Below are 23,480 nucleotides of genomic sequence, written 5' to 3'. Positions count from 1 at the left end.
CCGGGAGTTTGGCCTAGTGGTAGAGTGCTTGCCTAGCATGCACGAAGACCCGGGTTCAATTCCTCGGTACCCACATACATAGCAAAAAGCCAGAAGTGGTGCTATGGCTCAAGTGGTAGAGCGCTAGCCCTGAAAGAAGTCCAAGGACAGTGCTTAGGCCCTGAGCCCAGGACTGGCAAAAATAAATAAATAAATAAAATAAAATAAATGATTACCTAAAGAAATGAATTATCTGCAGGCATTAGGGTAAACTGCTGGCCTCTCCCTACATCTGTCTCTGTCTCAGTGTCTCTCTCTCTCTCTCTCTCTGTCTCTTTTTGTTTCCAGTCTTGGGGCTAGAACTCAGGACCTGGCACTGTCCTTGAGCTTTCTCAAGGCTAGCACTCTACTACTTGAGCCACAGTACCATTTATAGCTTTTTCAGGATTTTGTGCATGGTAGGCAAGCACTCTACCACTAGGCCACCACACTCCTGGCCCTCAATTTTTTTTTTTTTTTTTTTTAAGTAGAATGAAGAGGCAAATTGGACCTTTTCAGGAAAGTTTTGTCTTAATACCCAGACTGTTTTATGAAAGCCATTTGGCCTCATTACTTAGGAATTGTATGATAAAAGAATTTATTGCTTCACATTATCTTAGATGATCTCTCCCAGATGTTACCAAGTTCAATAGGACTGTTTAGGACTATCATAAAAGAAGACTTATCAATTTTGTGATTAAAAAAACAGCCTTGAAATTATTTTGTAATTATGAAAATGGTATAAAACAAACTTTATTAAAGAAGTACATTCTAGTGTAGTGAATGCCCACATATTTCTTTGTGTGCGAGTGGCGGGGGGCAGGGTGCCAGTTTTGGAGCTTGAACTCAGGGCATTTATATTTTATATTCTATTGTGAAAAAAATAATACTGGGCTGGGAATGTGGCTTAGTGGCAGAGTGCTTGCTAGCATACATGAAGCCCTGGGTTCCTCAGTACCACATAAAGAGAAAAAGCCAGAAGTGATGCTGTGACTCAAGGGGTAGGGCACCAGCTTTGAGCTGAAGAGCTCAGGGACAGTGCCCAGGCCCAGCGTTCAAACCACACAATCTACAGTAAAAATAAGTTTTAGATGTCTTAGGGGACCTTGTTTCTCTGGCATTAGCAGGATTTGGGGTCCTGAGAAGAAATGATTGCTCAGCTATCAGTAAACAAAATAGCAATCTATTTTTCACTTTTAGCCTTTAATATGGCAGACTTGTTAGTATTAAATATCCTATCACTATAAAAGATACTCCAGTGAAATTTATTACAGATGGTATTTGACAGAAAACCATAACAATATATAATTGAGTAGTATTTATGTAACTCAAAGACTGCCACATTTTTTTCTGATAAGTTAAATAGAATGTCTTTTACCTAGTCATTTTTCACTTCATATGAATATTTATCAGACATCCAGCGAGGATATTTCAGAAGGTTGTGTATATTGAGTCATTCAAGAAATCTGTAAGAAATCTCGCATTACCAGATAGATCACGTACTGAATAACATTCATGTTAACTTTCCAGTTATGGAACCTACATTGAAGGGACAGGATCTGTGTTACAGACTTCAGAGGATGTGCAGGTACCATGTATGTTTAAAGCTTTCAAGCAATTTTATGTTTAATACTTAACTTGAGAATATTAAAATAATTTAAAATATTCCACTAGGAATGTGTACATATGCATATACATATATTCTAAGTATATGTGTATGTATACTTATGTATATAAATATGTACACATATACTTAGATATATACTTGTACATATTTCTTAACTTTCAAGTAACTTACATTGCTGTGTGTGAATTTTGCATTTGGAATGTTTTATACTTTTCTAATTTTATTTGTTTGTTTGTTTGTTTGTTTATTTATTTATTTATTTATTTATTTTTGGTCTGTTGTGGGGCTTGAACTTTGGGCCTGCACACTGTCCCTGAGTAATTCACCTCAAGGCCATCACTCTACCATTTGAAGCAAAAGCACCACTTCTAGTTTTCTGGTGGTTAACTAGAAATGAGTCTCATACTGTTTCTTGCTCAGGCTGGTCTCAAACCATGATCCTTAGATCTCAGCCTCCTGAGTAGCTAGGATTACAGGCATGAGCCACCGGTGCCTGGCTGCCTGGCTCTAATTTTTACTGTTGTGTCTATTTTACATTTCTTTTTATTACTTAAATAGCAAACTGAAGTTTAACCTGCAGTCATTAGTACTCTAAAAGTTTACAGAAAGATTTTTTTTTTTTTTTTTTTTTTTGCCATGTCCTGGACTTGGGCTCAAGGCCTGAGCACTGTCCTTGGATTTTCTCATAGAGCTCTACCACTTTAGCTACAGCATCACTTTTGGCTTTTTCCTGTGTATGTGGTACTGAGGAATTGAACCTGGGTTTTCATGCATGTAAGGCAGGTACTCTACTACTAGACCAAACTCCCAGCCTTAATATATGTTTTTTTATAGCACATACTTTCGAACTTTTTTGGCAAAATATATATGTTCTGGCAAAGCACATTTATCCTTTTGCTGTGGCTTCTTCACGATGTCATGGTTTAATATTAACTTGGTATACAGAAAGTATTATAGCTTTTTTAAAAAAAAACAATTCCAGTGTCAGGAGAAATTATGTTCCTTTATACTGATTTAAATTCTTGGTAGAATTTATTTATAGTAAATATAGAATGCTAAATGAATGCTTAGATTTGAGAAGTCATATTTAGTATATTTTCTTCATTTGTAAGACAGTATGTTAACTGGATGAAATTGATTTATAAACAATAAACTTTTAATGTTAGCTTATGAAGTTCACTTTGTTTATTGACCTCACTCACTTTCTTACTTTTCATTCTATATTGTTTTTATTATTATGAATTATGATTAATTTTAAGGATTAAAAATGACAGATGAACTGAGAAATACCTAAAGTGTTCAGTGTTAGTCTTTTCTTTGTTTCTTTTTTTCCTTTTTGGGTATTGGTTGAATTCAGAGCCTGTGCTCTGTTCATCTTTCTTGTTCATGGCTGAGGCTCTACAAATTCAGTTAAGCCTCTACTTCTAGCTTTTTTCTTTCTCAAAATCTATGTAATCATTATGGAACCAATTATGTAATTTGTTGTAGGGAGACATTTCTCTTATTATATTGCCATGTGATATAACAGAGAACACACCCAACATTTTTAAACTGTCACCTTTGGAAATTTGATCTTAACAAATTTGGTTTGCATTTACCTTTTTCCCTGTTATTTTATATTGACTGATTGATTGATTTCACAGATTGAGAATATCTACAATTCCCTTACCAGTTTGCCAGAAGAAGAAAAGCTAACAAAACTGGCGATGCTTAAACTACGATATTTCACTCCTAAAGAAATAGCAAATCTTCTTGGGTTTCCTCCAGATTTCGGTATGTGGGATTCATGCATATCACAGCTTTCATTTGTTAAAGGTCCCAGATTTTTTTCTTCTTTTTTCTCTTCTTTTTTTTTGCCAGGGCTGGGCTTGAACTCAGGGCCTGTGCCCATCCCTGACCCTCTTTGTGTTCAAGGCCAGTGCTCTATCACTTGAGTTATAGCACCACTTCTGGCTTTTTCTGAGTAGTTTATTAGTGAGAAGAGTCTCGTGGACTTTCCTGCCTGGTCTGGCTTTGAACCATGACCTTCAGATCACAGCCTCCTGAATAGCTCGGATTATAGGTGTGAGCCACTAATGTCAGGCAAGCTCCCCAAATTTTATCAGAGACCACACATATTTCATAAATAAGCTATTGCCCAGATAGGTTGATTCAGGAAGCTGTCATCGTTCTCTGATGGCACCATTTGGGGGGTTTCTTCCTCTCTGTTCCCTTTCCCTAATGCCTCACTCCATTCCCTTCTGAGCCCACTAGTGTGTCAGTTTACCAGGCAGGAGGCACAGATCAGCAGCTCCTGCATTTGTTCTTAACCTAGTAACCGCTCACTTGTGAAAGCATGTTTCCAATGGCTTCTTAATATGGAAAAATTGACAGGCAGTTCAGTTGAGGAATTTTCTTGTATTGGGATAGGAAGGTTTATTTCTATTTATTCTCTTCCTGCAGAGATCCATTCTTTTTTTTTTTTAAAATCATTTCTTTTTTTTTTTTGCCAGTCCTGGGCTTGAGCTCAGGGCCTGAGCACTGTCCTTGGACTTTCTCCCACTTGAGCCTCAGCACCACTTCTGGCTTTTTTCTATGTATGTGGTACCGAGGAATTGAACCTGGGTCTTCATGCATGCTAGGCAAACACTTTAATCACTAGGCCAAACTCCGGGCCCCGAGATCCATTCTTATCTGTTGTATGCCTCTGTCTTCCTGTAAGGGTTAATTATATGGAGAAAAGAGAAAGCAGAGAGGCAGTCTAAGAAGGAGTTTCTAAAGGAAAGAAAAAGATAAATCAAAGCCACTGAAACCAGCCTTGACTAAAGATTAGGAAATCTTCAGCAGGGTGCCTGAAGAACAAAAACAAAGAGAGCTCTAGAAAATAAAGTCCCAACTCCATGGGCAGTTCAAGAAGCCCAGGAGTTTTTACCATTAGGGGTTTGGGCACACTGTCCTGGCCTGCGATCTGCAGCCCAGCCCCCTCTTCCTGACTCCATTGCTGGCCCTGCTCTCCCCTGTGAGGAAGTCTGGGACTGTGCCATCTCCGTGCCCAGCTAATAAATAGGCAGAAGGAGGGAGAACAGGCGTTTATAGCTGCAGGAGAAAGAAATGCACCTTTGAGAACTTGACTGGGAAGTTGAATGTAGTAAAGCAAAACTTTGCTAAATTCAATGCTAGTGTAACATGAACACCGTAGCATTCTTAAATAATGGGTGAAAAGGATTGTGTAGATTTACCTTTGAGGCTTTAGAACACATTCTTTTTGTACATTAGAAAAAAAACACAATATAATTTAACCACTCCCTTGGTAGATGATTCTCTGAATATAGTCCCAGCAACCAGCTTTCTTTTCTACTCCCCCTCCCACCTTTGATGATCTCATTCAGTCCCAAATATCTTGGGGAGTATTATTGAAGAAAAACACAGACTTTCCTTGTCTTGGTTTATGTCAGAGTTAGTGAGAACATCACAGCACAAGGAACTGAGAGTTGGACTTGATTCTAATTTCCAGTTACTTTCCTAGTGATTATGTTTCTTCCTTTTTGAACAATCAGAAATACTTCACCTACCACTTGAGAGGAAAAAAAAAACAGTAATTATTTAATGAAAAGGAAGTCTCCCTTCAGTATCATTTATTCCAGGAGTTACAATCACTTTGATTATCCTGAGACTTGGTGAAGAGTACAGACAGAGGAGACAGTCAGAATGGGCTTCAACCTGTCTTAATTTACTCATTTGCAAAAGGGGAAAAATTGTAGTACTAATTTCATAGGGTTGTGAAAGTTTAGTGAGTTAGTATATTATAGATGTCCACATGATATTTGAGATAATACAAGATTTGTGTTGTGTTTATTTTTAAATGATAGATACTTTATAACTTGATATTTTTCTCATTTTTAAAAAAATTTAGGCACATTCAAGTAGAATTTTTTGTATTCTCTGAATATAATATATATGAGAAAAGAGACTTTTAAGTTACTGAATCTTTATGTGCTGTGTTTGTATGGACAGTTTGCCCTGATTCTTCCCCTGAACACTTCATGTATGTTTTCAAAGTTATAGGCTCTGGGTCCCAAAATAAACATGGTTTGATATTTGTCCACTGGCAATGACAGATAAGCATCAATTTCTGTGTACATTGTGTCCTGATTCTTTGTGACCAACAGCATTCACTACTGAGGCAGCAGGCTTTGGAAGAGAGGGGACCTAACCTCTGCTCACTGGATAGGACCTCACCTCTACCCTCTTGACCTTGAGAGAGACCTGATCTTCATACACCAGATGGGAGCTACTGTTTTGACTTTGTTAATTCATGTTATTTTTTTCTTTTCAAGGATTATTGTATTTATCTTAAGTTTTAAAAGTCTCTCTCCTTTGAAGTTAAAAATGAATGTATTTTCCCCCCAAGTTTAAACTTTTATATCAGTATATAAAGTATATTTAGATATACATAAGCCTTTTCTTTTTTTTTTTGCCAGTTCTGAGACTTGAATTCAAGGCCTGGGCACTGTCCTTTGGCTTTCTCAAGATATCACTCTACCACTTGAGCCACAGTGCAACTTCCCACTTTTTCTGGGTATATGGTACTGAACAGTTGAACCCAGGGCTTTGTGCATGCTAGTCAAGCACTCTACCACTACACTATGCTCCTGACCCACACACATAATTTTTAAAAATCTCATTTGTTCCCAAACTTTTCCTTCTCTTCAAAGTAATCTTTTGTTTCTTTTTTCTTTTTTTTTCTTTTTTGTGCCAATCCTGGGGCTTGATCATGGGTCCAATGTTGTCCCTGAGCCTTTGTCCCTAAACTAGCCCTCTACCACTTGAGTCACAGCTCCACTTCCAATTCTTTTGGTGGTTAATTGAAGGTAAGAATCTCCTGTAATCCTAGATACTCAGGAGGCTGAGATCTGAAGATTGCGGCTCAAAGCCAGCCCAGGCACTAAAAATCCATGGGACTCTTATCTCCAATTAACCACTAGAAAACCAAAAGTGGTGTATCACTCAAGGGATAAGACGGTAGCCTTGAGCTGAACAGCTCGGAGACAATGCCCAGGCCCAGAGTTCAAGCTGCATGACAGACCAAAAAAAAATCTCACTAACTTTCTAATCCAGGCTGGCTTCATACCACAATCCTCAGATCTTAGCCTTTTGAATAATAAGCAGAATTCAAGCCCCATGACAGATTAAAAAAAAAATCTCATTAACTTTCTAACCCAGGCTGGCTTCATACCACACTCCTCAGATCTTAGCCTTCTAAATAGTTAGGATTAAAGGTGTGAGCCACTGGCATCTGGCCCTTCAATGCAATCTTCATACTACAAAAAGTTATCCTTAGGATAGTCTAAAAGCTCTTTTGTAAATACTCCTGTACTTATGTCAATTTCCAACTAAATAACTCTTGAGATACATAGTATGCTTGCCTGTGACACATTGATTTTTAGGACATACACTTTATAATCACTTTACATTTGATTACAAATGCCAGCTATATGATAGTAACCACTATTTTGGTTAGGTTAGATCCCACATTAATGAAGCAACTTTACTATAGCTCTATCTTTTGGTTTTTCAACATCATAGTTCTACCTTTTGGTTTTTCCAAACAGGTAAAATTTTACTATTCTTTAATACTCTTTAAGTATTTCCCTCATTTCAATAACTAGTTTGTTTTTTCTTCAATTAATTGTTATGTCAAAGTGTTCTGAATATGAAGAGAAATACAATACAAGAAAATCAATTTGTAGAAACATAGTATGAAAAACAAGCCAGAGAGACTTGTATTCTGAATATTAAAAGAGCTCTTATAACTCAACAACAACAAAAAATAATCCAGCTTTACAATGTATACAGATTTTTTTTATTTTATTTATTATCAGTGATGTATAGAGGGGTTACAGTTATACAGTTGTTAGGTCGTGAGTACCTTTCTTGTTGAACATTGTAACCTCTTCCCATGTTTACTCCCATTTCTCTCCCCGACCCCCCCATACATAGAAATTTAATGTGCATTTCTCTGAAGAAGATAGACAAATAACTAATGAGAACATGAAAAGATACTTCTAGAGGAAATATAAGTCAAATTACAATGAAAATGACTTCTTACCCACTCAGATGACTGGGAAAAAAAAGCACAGAATCAGCAAAACCGGAGAAATTAAAGCTCATAAAACTGTTAATAGAAAATAATATTTCCACAAATATTAAACATAGAGATATTTAATAGGGCTATTAAGTTTCACTCCAAGATTTGTATTCCACAAATTGAAAGCCAGTGTCTACACAGAAGCATACACAGGAATGTGCACCGAAACATTATTTATCATAGTCCAAAGTACAAACATCCCAATTAAAATGTGTTCTATCCTTAGAATATTATTCAGGTATGAAAGTAAGTATTCATATATACAACAATGCAAAGAAACCTTGAAAAACACACATTCAAGAAGCTAGATATGAAATGTTCAAAACAAACAGATCCATAGATAGAAAAAGTAGATTTGTGGTTTAGAGGGTGAGGAGGTAAAATGGGGAGCTTTTGAGAAATTATTTTATTGTGATTATAAAGGTGAGGTGCAGAGGGGTTACAGTTATATAAGTCAAGTAGAGTACATTTCTTTTTAGACAATGCCACCCTCTCCTGTACTTCTTCCCACATGTCCCTCCCATCTCTACTCACAGTACCAGTTTTCTTTTTGAGATAATGAAACTGTTCCAGAATTAATAGAGTGTTTAAAATACTCTGTGTTAAAAATTACCCAATTGAATTTTGTAGTCTAACCTCCATTTCCTCCAAGAGAGCAGACAATATTTCTCTCTTCTATTTCTTTGTACTTTAACACTGGTATACTAAAACCCTTGCTAAAACCTTTATTTTAAAGGTTGAATAAGTAAAAGAAACAGCTTGGGGCTGGGAGTTTGGCCTAGTGGTAGAGTGCTTTCCTAGCATGCATGAAGACCCGGGTTTGATTCCTTGCTACTACATACATAGAAAAGCCGAAGTGGTGCTATGGCTCAAATGGTAGAGCTCTGTCTAGCCTTACGGAAAGCCCAAACTCAGGCACTGAGTTTAGTCCCCAGGACTGGCAAAAACAAAAACAAACAAGAAACAGCTTATCAAAATGGTAGCCATTGTTTTCTACAGTGTATTTACTGTGGACGCAGGTCTACACAAAGACTATCATATGATACTACGTAATATTGTGTGATATTTATATGTTTCTCATTCTGTAGAAAGTATAATCTGCTATCTAATATTTTGGTTTCCAAATTCTCATTTAGTAAAAAACCTTCATGGAGGCTTTGAGAGGTGTATGGTCCTATGTCTCTTAACAAAAAGGGTCCATTCTGAAACATGTTTCTTCAGTCACTTTCATCATTGTGTGAGCCATAGAGGACTTAGATGGACAAAGATAAGTAGAGTCCTTCATTCAGTGTCACGCAGTCCTCACTGACTGACTCATCCTCGAGGCATATGACCGAGGATGAACATTGAGTGCTTACGAAAAGATCCCTTTTACCTCTGAGAATTAGAATTGTAAGTGACTGTATTAAAATTGTTACCTCTCTTTTCTAGGATTTCCTGAGAAGATAACAACGAAGCAGCGTTACCGTCTACTTGGAAATAGTCTCAATGTGCATGTTGTAGCTAAACTAATCAAGATCCTATGTGAATAATTCTGAACTACCTGAACCAAAGGTCCCGATATTCCTTTACTTCCAGGCAGTAATTCTGAAATTGTGTTTTGAGCTAATTCTGATTAAAATTCAATGAAATATTATATTATATATATTATAATAATATTATATTTCCTTGGTAAGAAATTTGGAGCCTATTAAATCTGTTACTATATTTTGTAAAGAAGTAATTACTGTTTTGCTTTATGAAGAATATATATTTTATATGAAACTTAAATATGTATGTGAAATACCTTGATATCTAGTATAAGCAAATTTAATCTAAACAAATGCATACATTTTAGATAAAATTATCATCAAAACAGCATAGTATGTTTAATTTTTATAGTCTCTATCAGTAGACCTCAGAAAATATAGGCATATATAAGCTAGTTATCTTTTCAGGTCAAAACCCAATGTCCCTTCTCCTTTTACATGAACCTTCTTGAAGTTATCAGAGCTTTGATCTGAACTGGCTTTTGCCTTCTTAGCTTTTGAATTCACTTCCCCACCATTAGCTTCTAAGGCATATAATATGATACTTGTGACTCATGCCTATAATCCTAACTATTCAGGAGGCTGAGGTCTGAGGATTGCTGTTTGGAACTGTGAGACTCTTATCTCCAGTTAACCACCAGAAAATCAGAAGTGGAGCTATGCCTTAAAGCAATAGCACAGTAGCCTTGAGCTGAAGAGGTCAGGCACACTGCCCAGGCCAAGTTCAAGTCTCACAATGGATAGAAAAAAAAAAAAAGATTTTAGGAAGTAAACAGGTAAACAGTTCTCTGACCCCATTCTTTATGATGCTTGTTTCCACTTGTAGTGAAATATACTCTGAATTAACTTCCATAACTTTTAGCTTTTTCACACTCTCCTTAGCGAAACACTTTCAGGAACTAGGATTTCTATTCAGACCAAGTCTTACATTATAAATCTTGATTTTTTTTTTACTTCAGTACTAAAAATGATTTAAAAAATGTGTAAAGAAACCAGATTAGAAATTACATCATGAAGTTTTTATTTGTATTGTTATGAGAACAAAAACCATTTTTATGTGGCAAAATGCAGCCCTCCTGCATTGTGTATGGAAGTGAAGGATGGTACAGTGCTTTGGAAAATAGTGTGGAAGTCTCTCAGAAAATTAACTATCCAGCAGTGCCACCTTTGAGCCCACATTCTAGAGAACTAAAGGCAAGGACTCAAGCTCAGATGGGCACTCGTGTTCATGGGAGCATGAGTCACAATACGCCAAAGTCTTTGCGCCCCAAGTGCACATCCCGTCACAGACCAGTGGGCAGGCAGACGCCGGGCACACATACAGTGGAGAGGCAGCGAGTAGCCATGAGAGTAGCCGTGACAGCTTGTGCCTGGAGACATTGTGGCACATCACCAAAGAGATATGTAGGATAGTGGCTTCCAGAGGTGGGAGGAGGGACAGAAGAGTGGCCTTTACTGGCTGAGATTTTTCTGGGGTAATGAGAAAGTTCTGGAGATGGGTGGGGCAATGACGGCACCAATCTGTGAGTGTTCTTTATGGCATTGGACTGCACACTTACAACTACTCAAAATGATGACTTTTACATTGTGTGTGTTGTGCTGAAATTTAACAAATCATAGTCCACTTCCATTTCTATTTATATATAGATAAGGGCCTACCAAAGTTATAGACCGGCTCTCATGTATTATCAATTCCTAGCTCCACTTTGTCTATGTGTTTAAAGATAAACTATATTACGAGTCTCATAAATTTCACCAAACAATCTGGCATGCTTTTACATAGGATTTCTTTTATCACTGCTGAAAGATTGTTCATCAATAAAATGGTTTATAGTCTAACTATAATTATGCTATATTATAGTTAGGTTGTAATTAAAACATCTGATACCTCATTACACAATATTATAACAAGGTCTGAGTTCCAGTGCACCAACTGGAAACAATAAATGTCTGTGAAGATGTTTGCTTTCAAATTAGAAGGAGAAGTAGCTTATAATTTTAAATGATTGAAATATGTGGGTCTGGCAGTGTGGCCTAGTGATAGCCTAGCATGCACGAAGCCCTGGGTTCGATTCCCCAGAACCATATACACAAAAAACACCAGAAGTGGCACTATGACTCAGTAGCAGAATGCTAGCTTTGAGCAAAAGTGTCCAAGGACAGTGCCCAGGCCCTGAGTTCAAGCCCCAGGACTGGAAAAAAACATGTGTATCCACAGGGAGATGGTGATTTCTGTTCTTAAGTCATATTTACAAATATGCATAGCATGCATAAAACTCACATGTTAATGAAGATATATTTAGCAGATATATTACATACATACATAATACATAATTTATATATATGTATAATTGAAAGTATCATTTAAATTAAATGCTACATATTGCTGATAAATACACAGGATACTTGCAATGGAAAATTCTGCTTTCTTATATATTTAAATATATATATACATACATGCATATTTATTTATTTATTTGCTAGTCCTGGCACTTGAACTCAAGTCCTGGGCACTTTCCCTGAGCTTCTTCTTTTTTCTTTTTTCTCTTTTTTTTTTTCTTTGTCCATCCTGGGGGGTTGACCTCTGGGCCTCGGCTCTGTCCTTGGGCTTTCTTAAGGCTACAACTTGAGCCACAGCATCCCTTCTGGCTTTTTCTGTTTACGTGGTACCAGGGAATCAAACCTAGAGCTTCATGCATGCTAGGCAAACACTCTACCACTAGGCCATGCTCCTGGCTCCCTGAGCTTCTTTTGATCAAGGAAACACTCTACCACTTGAGCCACAGCACCACTTCCAGCTTTTTTTTTTTTTTTAATGTGGTACTGAGAAATATAACCCATGCATGCCAGGGAAACAATGTACCACTAAGCCACAGTCCCACCCCTGAATTTTGATATTTGAACTTCCACAATTATTCAGTATGCTGGAAATTACTGCCTCTTCTGGGAGAAGGGGATGTTTAGATTCTCCTTGAACCACATCTCAGCCCTATAGCTTTAGTTCCATTTCAGGTAAGATCTTGTGATTTTGCCCAGGGTTGGCCTCTGACCTCTATTTTATTTCTACTTCCTGTATAGCTGAGATTATGCATGTATATCACCAAACCTAAGCTTGTTTTTCTAATAAAGCCTCCTTTATCTAGACTTGCCTTGAACGAGGACCCTCCCCCTCTGTGCCTGAGAAGCAACAGCCAGCTTCTACTTTTCAAGAGAACTATACATAGCAAAATCTTTACATTCAAAACAAAAGGATTTTTCATTCTCCTTTTTCTATCACCTTTTAAAAGGACTTAGTAGATAATTTTAAGGTATGTATTACGTATTACCTTCATAATGTTAGTGTGTTTAAGAGCCCAAAACTTGGTTGGCACAGTTAGCTCGGGCCTGTAATACTAGCTACTCAGGAAACTGAAATTTGAGGATGGTGACTCAAAGCCAGCCAGAGAAGGAGATCCCATGAAACTCATACCTCCAATTAAACACCAAAAATCCAGAACTGGAACTGTGGCTCAAGTGGTAAAACACTGACCTGACTTTGGAAAAAAAAAATCTCAGGAACAGCACCTACGCCCGAAATTCAAGTCCAAGGACTAGGACACACAGATATATATACACACGTACATACAGACAGACACACAAACCACCATAAAAGCTAATGAATAAAGATAAGCCGGGCCCAGTAGCTCACACCTGTAATCCTAGCTACTTAGGAGGCTGAGATCTGAGGATTGTGGCTCAAAGCCAGCCCCGGCACTAAAGGCTGTGAGACTCTTATCTCTAGAAAAGTGGAAGTGGCACTGTGGCTCAAAGGGTAGGGTGGTAGCCTTGAGCTGAAGAGCTCGTGGACAAGCCCCATGACCGACAAAATAAATAAATAAATAAATAATGAATTAACAATTACATTGGAGAATAACAGTTGTACTGGAGTAACAGGGAGACAGTCAGAGCCTGGCCATTGTTAATGGCAGGCAGTAAAGCCAAATGACTGGGCTGGGGGTGAAGAGGGGATAAATGGAACTGGCTCCATTCTAGCCATGTTCATATAGAATCAAGGTATAACTATGGTTCTTCCATCATCAAGAATTCACTGTAAGATGCATTCCACAGACCAGTTATTACACCATCACTTAAACTGAAGTGACTCTGGATACTGTTTCAATAACAATTTAGAATCAAGAGGGTTCTAAGACTAGCACAGTGTAAGGACCCAGTTCTATGCTCACGTTGACTTAAGTAAAGGGTGCTTTCCTGAGTTGCTTTGTTCTTGTACAAAAATTTAACTGGGATAGGGTTACAGCTAGGGAAGCAGGGAGAAGAGGAAGGGGACATGTCCTCTACTGTGCTTTCGATCCTTGGTGCAAAAGAGAAGTTTAAGGTGTAGTTTGCTCTTAAGCTTGAAACTATTTTAGGCCACCACCTAAGACGTTGACTTAACTTACTAGCTTTGGACTTTGAGTGAGGCTCATATAGCTCAGCAGTTTTCTCAAAGCCTTTGATTAAACTCAGATTATGTAAAATTTTAAGATGTGACCTTTGGACCTCTTTGTACTAGTTAATCTTTTCCTCTGTCAACATTGACTGCCCAGTTGTCCTGTGTACCATCATCTATCACTGTCTTGATGGATATCTTCTGGCCTACTTTTCAGTCTTCTTATCTACCCAGAGATCCAACAGGGCATATGGCCTGTCATCCAGTAATAGCCCTCAGCTATATTACTACGGGGCCAAGGCTTTAGCATGTGTTCCAGACCGGCAGAGGCACCTTTGCATGGGCCACTTTCCCTCTTGTCACTCCTTTGGTAGGAAGATTTGAGTTTCCATTTCTTAAAAATATCTTTGTTTCCTAGTCTCTCAGATTTTCTCTTTAAGATTTCCAGGAAGGGCTGGGAACATGGCTTAGATAAAATGCTTACATGAAGTCCTGCATTCAATTTCCCCAGTACCACATAAACAGAAAAAGCTGCAAGTGGCACTATGGTTCAAGTGGTAGAGTGCTATCTTGAGTAAAAGAAGCTCAGGAACAGTGCCCAAGCTCTGAGCTCAGTGGCAAAGTGCTAGCAAGTGCAGTGTCCTGGGTTTGATCCCCAGTTCCAAAAAAGAAAAGAAAAAAAAAGTGGTCAAAATAAACAAAAATAGCCATTATCTTCTGAGGCATGTAATATGGCATTAAGATTTTAGGAAGTATCTGGCACTGGATGCTCACCTGTACTCCTAGCTTCTCACGAGGCTGAGACCTGAAGCTCACTGTTCAAAGCCAGCCCGGGCATTAAAGTCCCTGAGACTCTTGTCTCCAATTTACCACCAGAAAACCAGAAGTGGTGCTGTGGCTGAAAATGGTAGAGCTCTAGCCTTAGATTAAAGAGCTCAGGGACGGCGCCGAACCCCAGAGTTTAAGCCCCACAACCACCACCCTCACCTTTAGCCAAGACCCACTTCCCATTAAAATTTTTTCTTAGGAACTTTTTTTTGTTGTTGTTGTCAGTTGTGGGGCTTCAACTCTGGGTGCTATCTGTGCCTGAGCTCTTCAGCTTAAGGTTGGAGCTCTACCACTTTGAGCCACAGCACCACCACTTCTGGTTTTCTGGTGGTTAATCAGATAAGAATCTCATAGACCTTAGTGCCCAGGCTACCTTTGAACCTTGATCCTCAGATCTCAGCCTCCTGAGTAAGTAGGATGACAGGCGTTAAGCCACCAGAGCTGGGTGGGAGCATTTTACTCATGATATTTATGGTCTTCAAATGTTTATACAACCAACACATGTACTACTTCCCTGCCTCTTTTTTTTTTCTTTTTGGGTTATTTTCAAATAATTGTACATGGGTTTTTAGTTTAACATATCCATTTTTCTGTCCAATGCATCTTGGCTGGAGTTATCCTTTCCATCCTCTTACCACTTTACCCCTTCCCTATTCTCAGTCCTGTCACATTTCCTGCTTCATTTTACACTTATGGAATTTTCAGTATTGTGACTGTATTCATCCCATTTTCTTTTCCATTCATCTATCCCCTTTCACCAGCCCCTCTTATTCAAACTGTTTCCACTTCCTTTATGCATTTGTTAAACTTATTTGTTCAAAGTGTTCACACCATAGGATCGCACTCCTGTGCTTGGATATATATACATATATATATGTATATATATATATACATATATATATGTGGAGCATGTGACTATTGTAGGATATCTGAGCTATTTCCACATCTTGTCTGTGGTGAGCAGTGCTGCAGTTAACATGAATGTGCAGGTGTCTTTATTGTGTCCTGTCATATAATCTTTTGGATAATGCCCAGGACTGTACATCTTTATTTTTTTATCTTAGTTTTCCAAGTTTAATTTTCTTAATCTGTTATCAATTTGTTCTAGGTAATTCCACAAAAAAAATTAAAGCAAGATAACCTTCAAGTACATTCTACAAAGATCCTGTGAACATTTGAAGAAAATTTCCACTGACATCTCAGTAGCCTCAGTGTTAAGTTGAAACTCACGGAACAGGGACCAGTCACGTGCAGGTGAATTCTTTCCAACATCCTGTCAGGTTCCGTCTTTGCTGTTGAAGTGGAATCAGCAGCATGGCACGCAGAATTTCAACATCTTCGTGATAGGCAGAAGAACTGAGGCTGTTAGGCAATCTAACCTCTAGGAGGAAAGTTTGTTTTTCCTGTACATTCCTGAAGCTGACCTTTCACAGTTTCCATCCAAGCAGAATGGTGGGGGTCTTTTGAAACTCACCATCAGCTTCAGGAAAGAGATAGCCTGGGGTGTTGACCAGAGACTCAGCAAACCATATATGTAGGTCAGGTTTCAAAATTTCAGCCTCATTTATAATCAGAGGAAGTTCCTTGATAGTGTATTTTATGAAATAACTTTTAGAAATTCAGGCAGATAGCATAGGACATAAGAATTTTATGAGTATTCTGATGTATACATTTAATCCGATATGATGTTTTCTGTTAAAGGACTTTCTTATTTCATCTGAAAATTTTGATTTCCAACTGTAAAATAACCCACAAATTTATAAAAATAGTTTTTGTTTTTATTTATTGTTATTATTTTTGTCAGTCATGAAGCTTGAACCCTGGGCCTGGGTGCTGTCCCAGAACTCTTTAACTCAAGAGTATTGCCCTACCCCTGGGCCTGGGTGTTGTCCCTAAGCCCTTCAGGTCAAGGCTACCACCCTACCCCTTGAGCCAGAACCCTACTTCCCATTTTCTAGTGGTTAATTGGAAATAAAAGTCTCAGGTCCTTTTGTCCCTGGGCTGGCTTTGAACCTTGACCCTCAGATCTCAGCCTCCTGAGTAGCTAGAATGGCAAACATGAGCCACCTGCACCCAGAGTAGGATTATTTTTTACAGTCTTTCAGTGCTCTTATTCCTTTCCTTGAATAGCATACAACTTATTGCTTCCTTCAAGTACTTACTCCATTTTTTGTTTACATTTCTGTAGCTATTCATATCACAGAAGATTGATATTATGAGTACACATGGTTGTTTAGCTACCTTGCCTCTATAATCAGATGAGATCACCTAAAGAAGAGGAAGGAAGGGGGTGTTTAGAGTTGGATTCTTCCTGAAGATTCTTTTTGTGAGTCTCTCTGCCCTTAGTGTCTAAGCAGCTTTTCCCAGATCCTCATCCTTCACTAAAATGCTCCCCTCTTTTGCTGATGATACCCAGATAATTAAGATTTGAAATGTTTGGAAAATTCTATTCCAGAATTTCATTCATACATATTCATGTATAGGACATTTTCAACTTGGATAACTTGTTTAGCATGTCAAAAATCTAAACAAGAGCTGGAAATGTGGCTTACTGGTAGAGCGCTTGCCTAGCATGCATGAAGCAAGCCCTGGGATCAATTCCTCAGTACCACATAAGCAGAAAAGGCCAGAAGTGGTGCTGTGGTTTAAGTGGTAGAGTGCTGCCCTTGAGCATAAAGAGGCTCAGGGATAGAACCCAAGCCCTACATTCAAACCCCAAGACTGGCAAAACATTTAATTTAATTAAAAAATAAATAGGAGCAGGAGTATAGCCTAATGGTAGAGTGCTTGCCTACCATACATGGACCCATGGGTTCAATTTCTTGGTACCACATACACAGAAAAAGCCAGAAGTGGTGATGTGGCTTAACTAGTAGAGTGCTATCCTTGAGAAAGCCCAAAGTCAGTGCCCAGGCCCTGAGTTCAAGGCCCCGAACTGGCAGCAAAAAATAAAATTAAAATTAAAAAAAAAAAAAAACAGCAAGGCAAGGTACTCAAGTCTTATTCTAGCTAATTGGGAGGTAGAAATCCGTGGATTGTGGGTTCAAGACCTGGGCATCAAAGTTCTTGAGACTCCATCTCAACCAATTCCCGCTGCATGGGTATGCAACTGTCAAACTATAGGAGAAGCAAAAGAGCCAGGATTTGCAACACATACTTGTTATCCCAGTGACAAAGTGAAAAAGTAGAATCACAGTTCAGGCTGGCTGGGCATAAAGTGAGATCCTACCTTGATAATAACCAGCACAAAAAGGACTAATTGAATGTTCAACTGGAAGAGTACCTACTTATAGAATGTGAGAGGCCCTGAGTTCAAACAGCAATACTGTTAAAAAAAAACAAAACCTAAATAAATACTCTTTTTACTCATGATGGCATCAATTCTCTTTCTGATATTTCTGCTGTCTTTTCCCCAATTCAAACCCTGAAACCCCAAATCAGCACCTTCTTTCCCATGCACTGTTAATCATCTTCTATTAATAAAGTAGCCTTACTAAGCAAAGTCTTGTCTGATAAACATTTATTTGTTTAATTACTACTTATCTATTTGTATTTAATAGCTTATGGCTTGATTTCGGGGGCCTTGGGTTGGCTGGCATACTCTACCTCTTGAATTATGCTTCCAGACTAGGGATTTTTTTTTTAACTGGTTATTTTGCAAAGAGTCTCATGACCTGTTTGTTCAGACTTACCTTGAGCCTTGATCTTCCATATCTCAGTCTCTTGGGTGGCTACAATTATAGACATGAACTTTTGATGGCTAGCCAATGGTTATTTTTAGGAAATCTGAAAGCATTCATATTTTCAATCAGACTGATGTGCTTGACTGAATATGTGAACAGTAATAGATTTTAGCCTTCTGAAATTGTTTTCTTTTTCTTTTTTTGCCATTTCCATGGCTTGAACTCAGGACCTAGACACTGTCCAGAGCTTTGTTTGCTCAAGGCTAGCACCCTACCATTTGAGCCACAGTGTCACTTCTGGCTTTTTTTTTTTTTAATCAGATCCAGAGCTTTATGCATGGTAGGCAGGCACTCTACCACTAAACCACACCAGCCCTGTTTTCATTTTAATTTTTAAATCTGTTTTCAATTTAATTTTTTAATCTGTTTTCAATTTAATCTTTTTGTCATTTTTTTTCTAAAATAGTCTTAACTTACCTAGTTCCTTACATAGTTCCTTAAACAACTATAATAAAAATCTAACACGTGAAAAAAATGACTGAAAACACTTGAATAGCATGAACTTCCAGTGCCTACTTTGTATTTTGATCTCTGTTATTGACAAAGGAACATAACCTCATTTCTTCTTGTTCCTCCTTAAGTTCCATGATAAATTTCTGTTGCAAAAGGCACCAAAGGAACTCTGCAAGATAGATGAAGAAACAAACTGGTATGGAACCTCCAAAACTGGATGAAAAATTGCAAGAAATCTTCTAACCCCTTCACCCAGAGGAATATGACCTACTTTATGTTTCCTATCCCTAACCTAGCAACAGAAGGCAACCGAGCCTCCTCTCATCTGCTAAGGAGCAAGCATTCATTCTGGCAAGGAAGAGAAATTGACTACAAAAGGGCCTGGCCCAGGAAGTCTGTTTTGATGTGAGCCAGAGAACCTTCTTCCAGAAGCATTACATAGACCTGGCTTGAGAAAAATACTCTCTTCCCACCCCCCCCCAAATACCACTATCAAGATCCATTGAGATCACTAGAAGTACCAGATAAATAAAGCAGACCAAAATAACAGGATTGCTCTGCAGCCTTAAACTGCCATTGGAGTAACAGCCAATAAATGTAAGCCAGGACTTTCCTGAACATAAGCAGAAGGCTGGCCTGCTAAAATACTAGAATAAAATAGGATCCAGAGGCTGGGTACAGTGGCTCACATCTGTAATCCTAGCCACTCAGGAGGCTGAGATCTGAGGATCTTGGTTCAAAGCCAGCCTGGGCACTAAAGACTGTGAGACTCTTATCTCCAATTAACCCCTAGAAAAGCAGAAGTGGCACTGTGGCTCAAGGGGTAGGGTGGTAACCTTGAACTGAAAATGCCCAGGCTCAGAGTACAAGCCCCACTGACCAAAAAAAAAAAAAGATCCAGAGTGTCCCAACAATGTTTAAATGTCCAGGAAACATCAGTGCCACTGTTATCTAACAAGGAAAAACACATCTAAGAGTAAGAACAAATGATGATGACCCTGAGATAAATCAGATGTTACAATTATGCCAGAAGAATTGTTAAAGCAACCATCACAAAATGCTTCTAGCATGTAATTTTGAATTTATCACGGCAAAAAGTAGAACCTAACAAAGAAATGGAAGTTAACAAAAGCCACTGAGGTCTATGTGTTACATTCCAAATTTTAAAAATAATAATAAAAGATAATAAATGAAAATTCAATAACTGGAAAATACAATAACCAGAAAACACTGCAATAAACAGAACAACCAATTCACTGATAATAAAATTAGGTTATGTTTTGGACATTTTCTATTTCATGGTAATTGTTTCACTTTCAGAAGTTTATGACATCTTGGATTTCTGAGTTTACCTTGATTTGTTTTGGCTAGTTCATCACTATGATAAATACCTGACAGACAATTTAAGGAAGGAAAGATTCATTTTGATTCATAGTCTCAAAAGGTTTATGATCAAGGTTGCTTTGTGCCTACTACAAGACAGAATATCATAACAGTGTGATTATGAGGCAGAGGTGGCCCACTCTGTGGCAGCCAGGAAGACGAGGAGAGTATGGGAAAGAGCCAGGGATATACCTTTCAGAGGTCCACTCCCTGTGACCCACTTCCTCCAACCAGGATCCACCTTCCACAATTCACCACCTATTTTACTAATTTTGAATCCATTAGTGAAGGAAAGCATTCATGAATTAGGTCAGGGACTTCCTGATCTAATTATCTTGGGAAATATCATCACAGATATACCTGGAGGTGTTCTTTACTACTGTAGGTGACTCTTTTGTGCCATCAACTTCATAAGCAAGATTAACCATCAAGGTATTCACTCATTCATGTCTCTTCCCAAATTTTTAATTAACAGTAAAATAGAAAGGTCAGAAGATCCAATCAGCGGGCAGATCAGTCAATCTGAATAACAGACTGCAGACCAGAGAAAGAAAACTGAGCTAAATAGCTATCCAAATAGCTAACTTTCATATATGTACAGTGGTGGAAGGAGAGTAAAAAATAGAACTTGAAAGGGAGATTAGAAAAATAATGGATGAAAACAACTCCAAAGCTAAAACCTGTGATAAAAGCAACCAGAGGGAAATGACAAATTGCTGCCAACACAATGGATGGAAGTCTTAACAGATAACATGGGCCTACACAGGCGCCTGTGGCTCACACCTGATTCTTACTACTCAGGAGGGCGGGATCTCTGAGGATCATGGTTCAAAGCCAGCTGGCAGGAAAGTCCTTCAGGCTCTTACCTACAATGAACTACTCAGAAAAAGCCAGAAGTGGTGCAATGACACAGTGGTAGAATGCTCAGGGACAGTGCTCAGGCCTAGAGCTCAGACCGCAGGATGGCAAAAAAAAAAAGAGGACAGAGAAAGAAAGATAGAAAAGAAAAAAAATAAAAGAAACCATGGGGCCCAGAAGGAGATAACACTGTCAACTGTGAGTTCTATAGCCTAATAATTCTGCATAAGATTCTGCCTCTGTCTTACTATTATTTGCTCTCTTTATTTGCCTCTATCTCTACTTTTCTCTCCATGTCTTTGTTTCTGTTTCTGTTTCTGTCTCTGACTCCCTTATCTTTCTTACGTATGCAGCTCTTTACAATTATTAAGAATACCTAAGTAGTATCTTGAAATTAGGCTTATATGAAATAAAGAGGAGAAATCTAATTTTATTCTTGTTCTTCATGTGCCTATAATGATGTCAAATCAGAAAACAGATTGGTATTAACAATAGATAACAGACTATTGGAGTAATCAATAATGTTAGAGCAATTAGATTTTGTTTTCTTGTTTATATTTCTCAAATTTGAGTATAACTTTTATATCTTAAATGTCCTTTCAAAACATTATATTTCAAGTATGTTCCATTGAATCTGATATTGCAAACTTGTCTTTTCAAATGTGATAGTACACCATCCAATCTTCATTCCAGAGTGTTTTTTCCCCTCTAGGACAGAAATTGTATCTTAGCCAATTCTGTATTCTAAGCATGCTGAGCTACAACATGGTATAGACCTAATAAATAATTCTCCAATTAAATGATTTGACTATGAATACGCTGAGTGTTAAAATACAATTCTAGCTTCTTTCATAGCTCAGAGAATTGTTTGAATAATCTACTAGTCAACCAAAGGAGTATATTTGATATTATTGGAAAACATTTTTAAAGTCAACATTGTGTATTACTCTTAGGGAATTGCTTATGCTTCTAAACATAGTGCAGGAATTGTTGACAAAGCCTGATTTAGCAGTACTTCTGTAATAAATATAGTCCGAGCCAGTATAAAGAAAAAACGTACAAGGGGACAAAGGCTTTGTTTTTATAGATCTTGGAATAATGACACCGAGGAAGACTGAAGGGTGAGGTCATCCCATCCTTCTTCCTGCCCTTGATGACAGGGCCTTAAATCTTCCCACAGATCTGTGGCACTTCAATTAACAAATCTGGGAATGTTGGCCCTTTGGGGGATAGAAGCTCTGGTAAGTCACTACCCTCATCATAAATCACGTCAGGAAGGCTAAGCCACTCCTCTCCCAAGACAGAGGGGCCTCTGAGTTTTGTTTCTGCTTGTTTCTGATTAAATGTATCAGAGTACTCAGTAACCCCAAACTCTTCTTTGTCACCCCTCCCCGTTTCTTTGTTTCTCTCCTCATGAAACATGAAATGTATTTGTCAAAAATGCTTGCTCTCACTCTTTGCAAAATAGCAGATCAAATGTAGGGAGTTTGTGAGGATTTAGTCCCTGTACTTCTAGAATTATTCAATTGTAATCTGAATATAGACAGTTTTCCTTCTTGGTAGGAGTGTTACCTCATCTCACTGCTTTATCTCATTCAGAGAATTTCAGGAATTACCAACAAGAAAGTAAGAAAGTGTATGTATGTGCGCATGTGTGTGCGTGTGTGTGTGTGTGTGTGTGTGTGTGTGTGTGTGTGTGTGTGTATGTGTGTGTGTGCACACGTGTGTTGTATTTGTTGCTTTTTGGTTGGTTTTAAAAAGAGTTAAATAGAGCAGTCATCCATGGTCATCACCAAAGACAATCTTAGCACTTCATGGAAATTAAGCTTTAACTTATATGGTGAAAGACTGGAAAGTCCCAGTTCTGGGAGTTGTTAAGAGGAAAACGTGTTATTTCTTCGCCACCATTTGCAGCCCTTAATCCTAGCAGTATATGTGTCCTGTCCCTTACAAATCTGTGTCACCATGACTCAAGATTCACAACTACATATGTTTTCTGTAATAGTTAATGTGTGTAAATAGTCGTGTGCCATCAGTACCTTTGTGTGTCTTATCCATAATCTTATTCCTCTCTTCCATTTTCTTTCTTGCTGAGTGTAAGTTTTGAAGGGCTAGGGGATGTTAGAATAACATTGAAGTAATAAAAAAAAGGTAGGAAAGTCCTTCAAACTTACAATAATGTGTGATAATGTGCTTTATCAGGAAAATCCTGCCAAATCTGAATTCTTTCTCATTCTCCTCAGTAATAATTGTAATCACGGCAGTCATTCGCAGAACAGATGCCTGAATTATATTCCCTAACTCAAGAGCTCACTGCTTTCAGGAAGATTCATTCAAGGTAAGTGGAGACTTGGTAATTTCCTAGATTGTAAGACAGCCCCCATGAAATGAACCGAGAAACTGTTTCAGACTTAACATGTTTTTCCATAATTGGAATGATGTTGTCTTACCGTGAAATTTTGTAGAAAAACTGGCATATGGAAAT

General features: G+C 38.1%; 1 protein-coding gene across 5 annotated transcripts in view; it reads left to right on the top strand.

The window, feature by feature from the left end:
- Positions 1 to 17,061, top strand: part of Trdmt1 (tRNA aspartic acid methyltransferase 1) — a 45,306-nt gene extending 28,245 nt beyond the window's left edge. Inside the window, exons 9-12 of one of the 5 annotated variants that reach the window (XM_090318961.1) lie at positions 1,549 to 1,606; positions 3,289 to 3,418; positions 9,204 to 9,326; positions 15,667 to 17,061. In XM_090318961.1, the coding sequence (XP_090175087.1) occupies positions 1,549 to 1,606; positions 3,289 to 3,418; positions 9,204 to 9,304 (289 nt within the window). In that variant the 3' untranslated portion in view covers positions 9,305 to 9,326; positions 15,667 to 17,061. Of the gene's footprint in view, positions 1 to 1,548; positions 1,614 to 3,288; positions 3,419 to 9,203; positions 11,820 to 12,444; positions 13,002 to 15,666 lie in introns of those variants that run through there. The other 4 variants (XM_090318960.1, XM_090318963.1, XM_090318959.1 and 1 more) reach the window with 4 other exon arrangements.
- The last annotated feature ends 6,419 nt before the right edge of the window (positions 17,062 to 23,480 follow it).

The sequence above is a fragment of the Megascapheus bottae genome, chromosome 26 (genome assembly GCF_031878675.1).
Source record: "Megascapheus bottae isolate mThoBot1 chromosome 26, mThoBot2.hap1, whole genome shotgun sequence".
Taxonomy (NCBI): Eukaryota; Metazoa; Chordata; class Mammalia; order Rodentia; family Geomyidae; genus Megascapheus; species Megascapheus bottae.
This window is presented reverse-complemented; position numbering and strand designations above follow the sequence as displayed.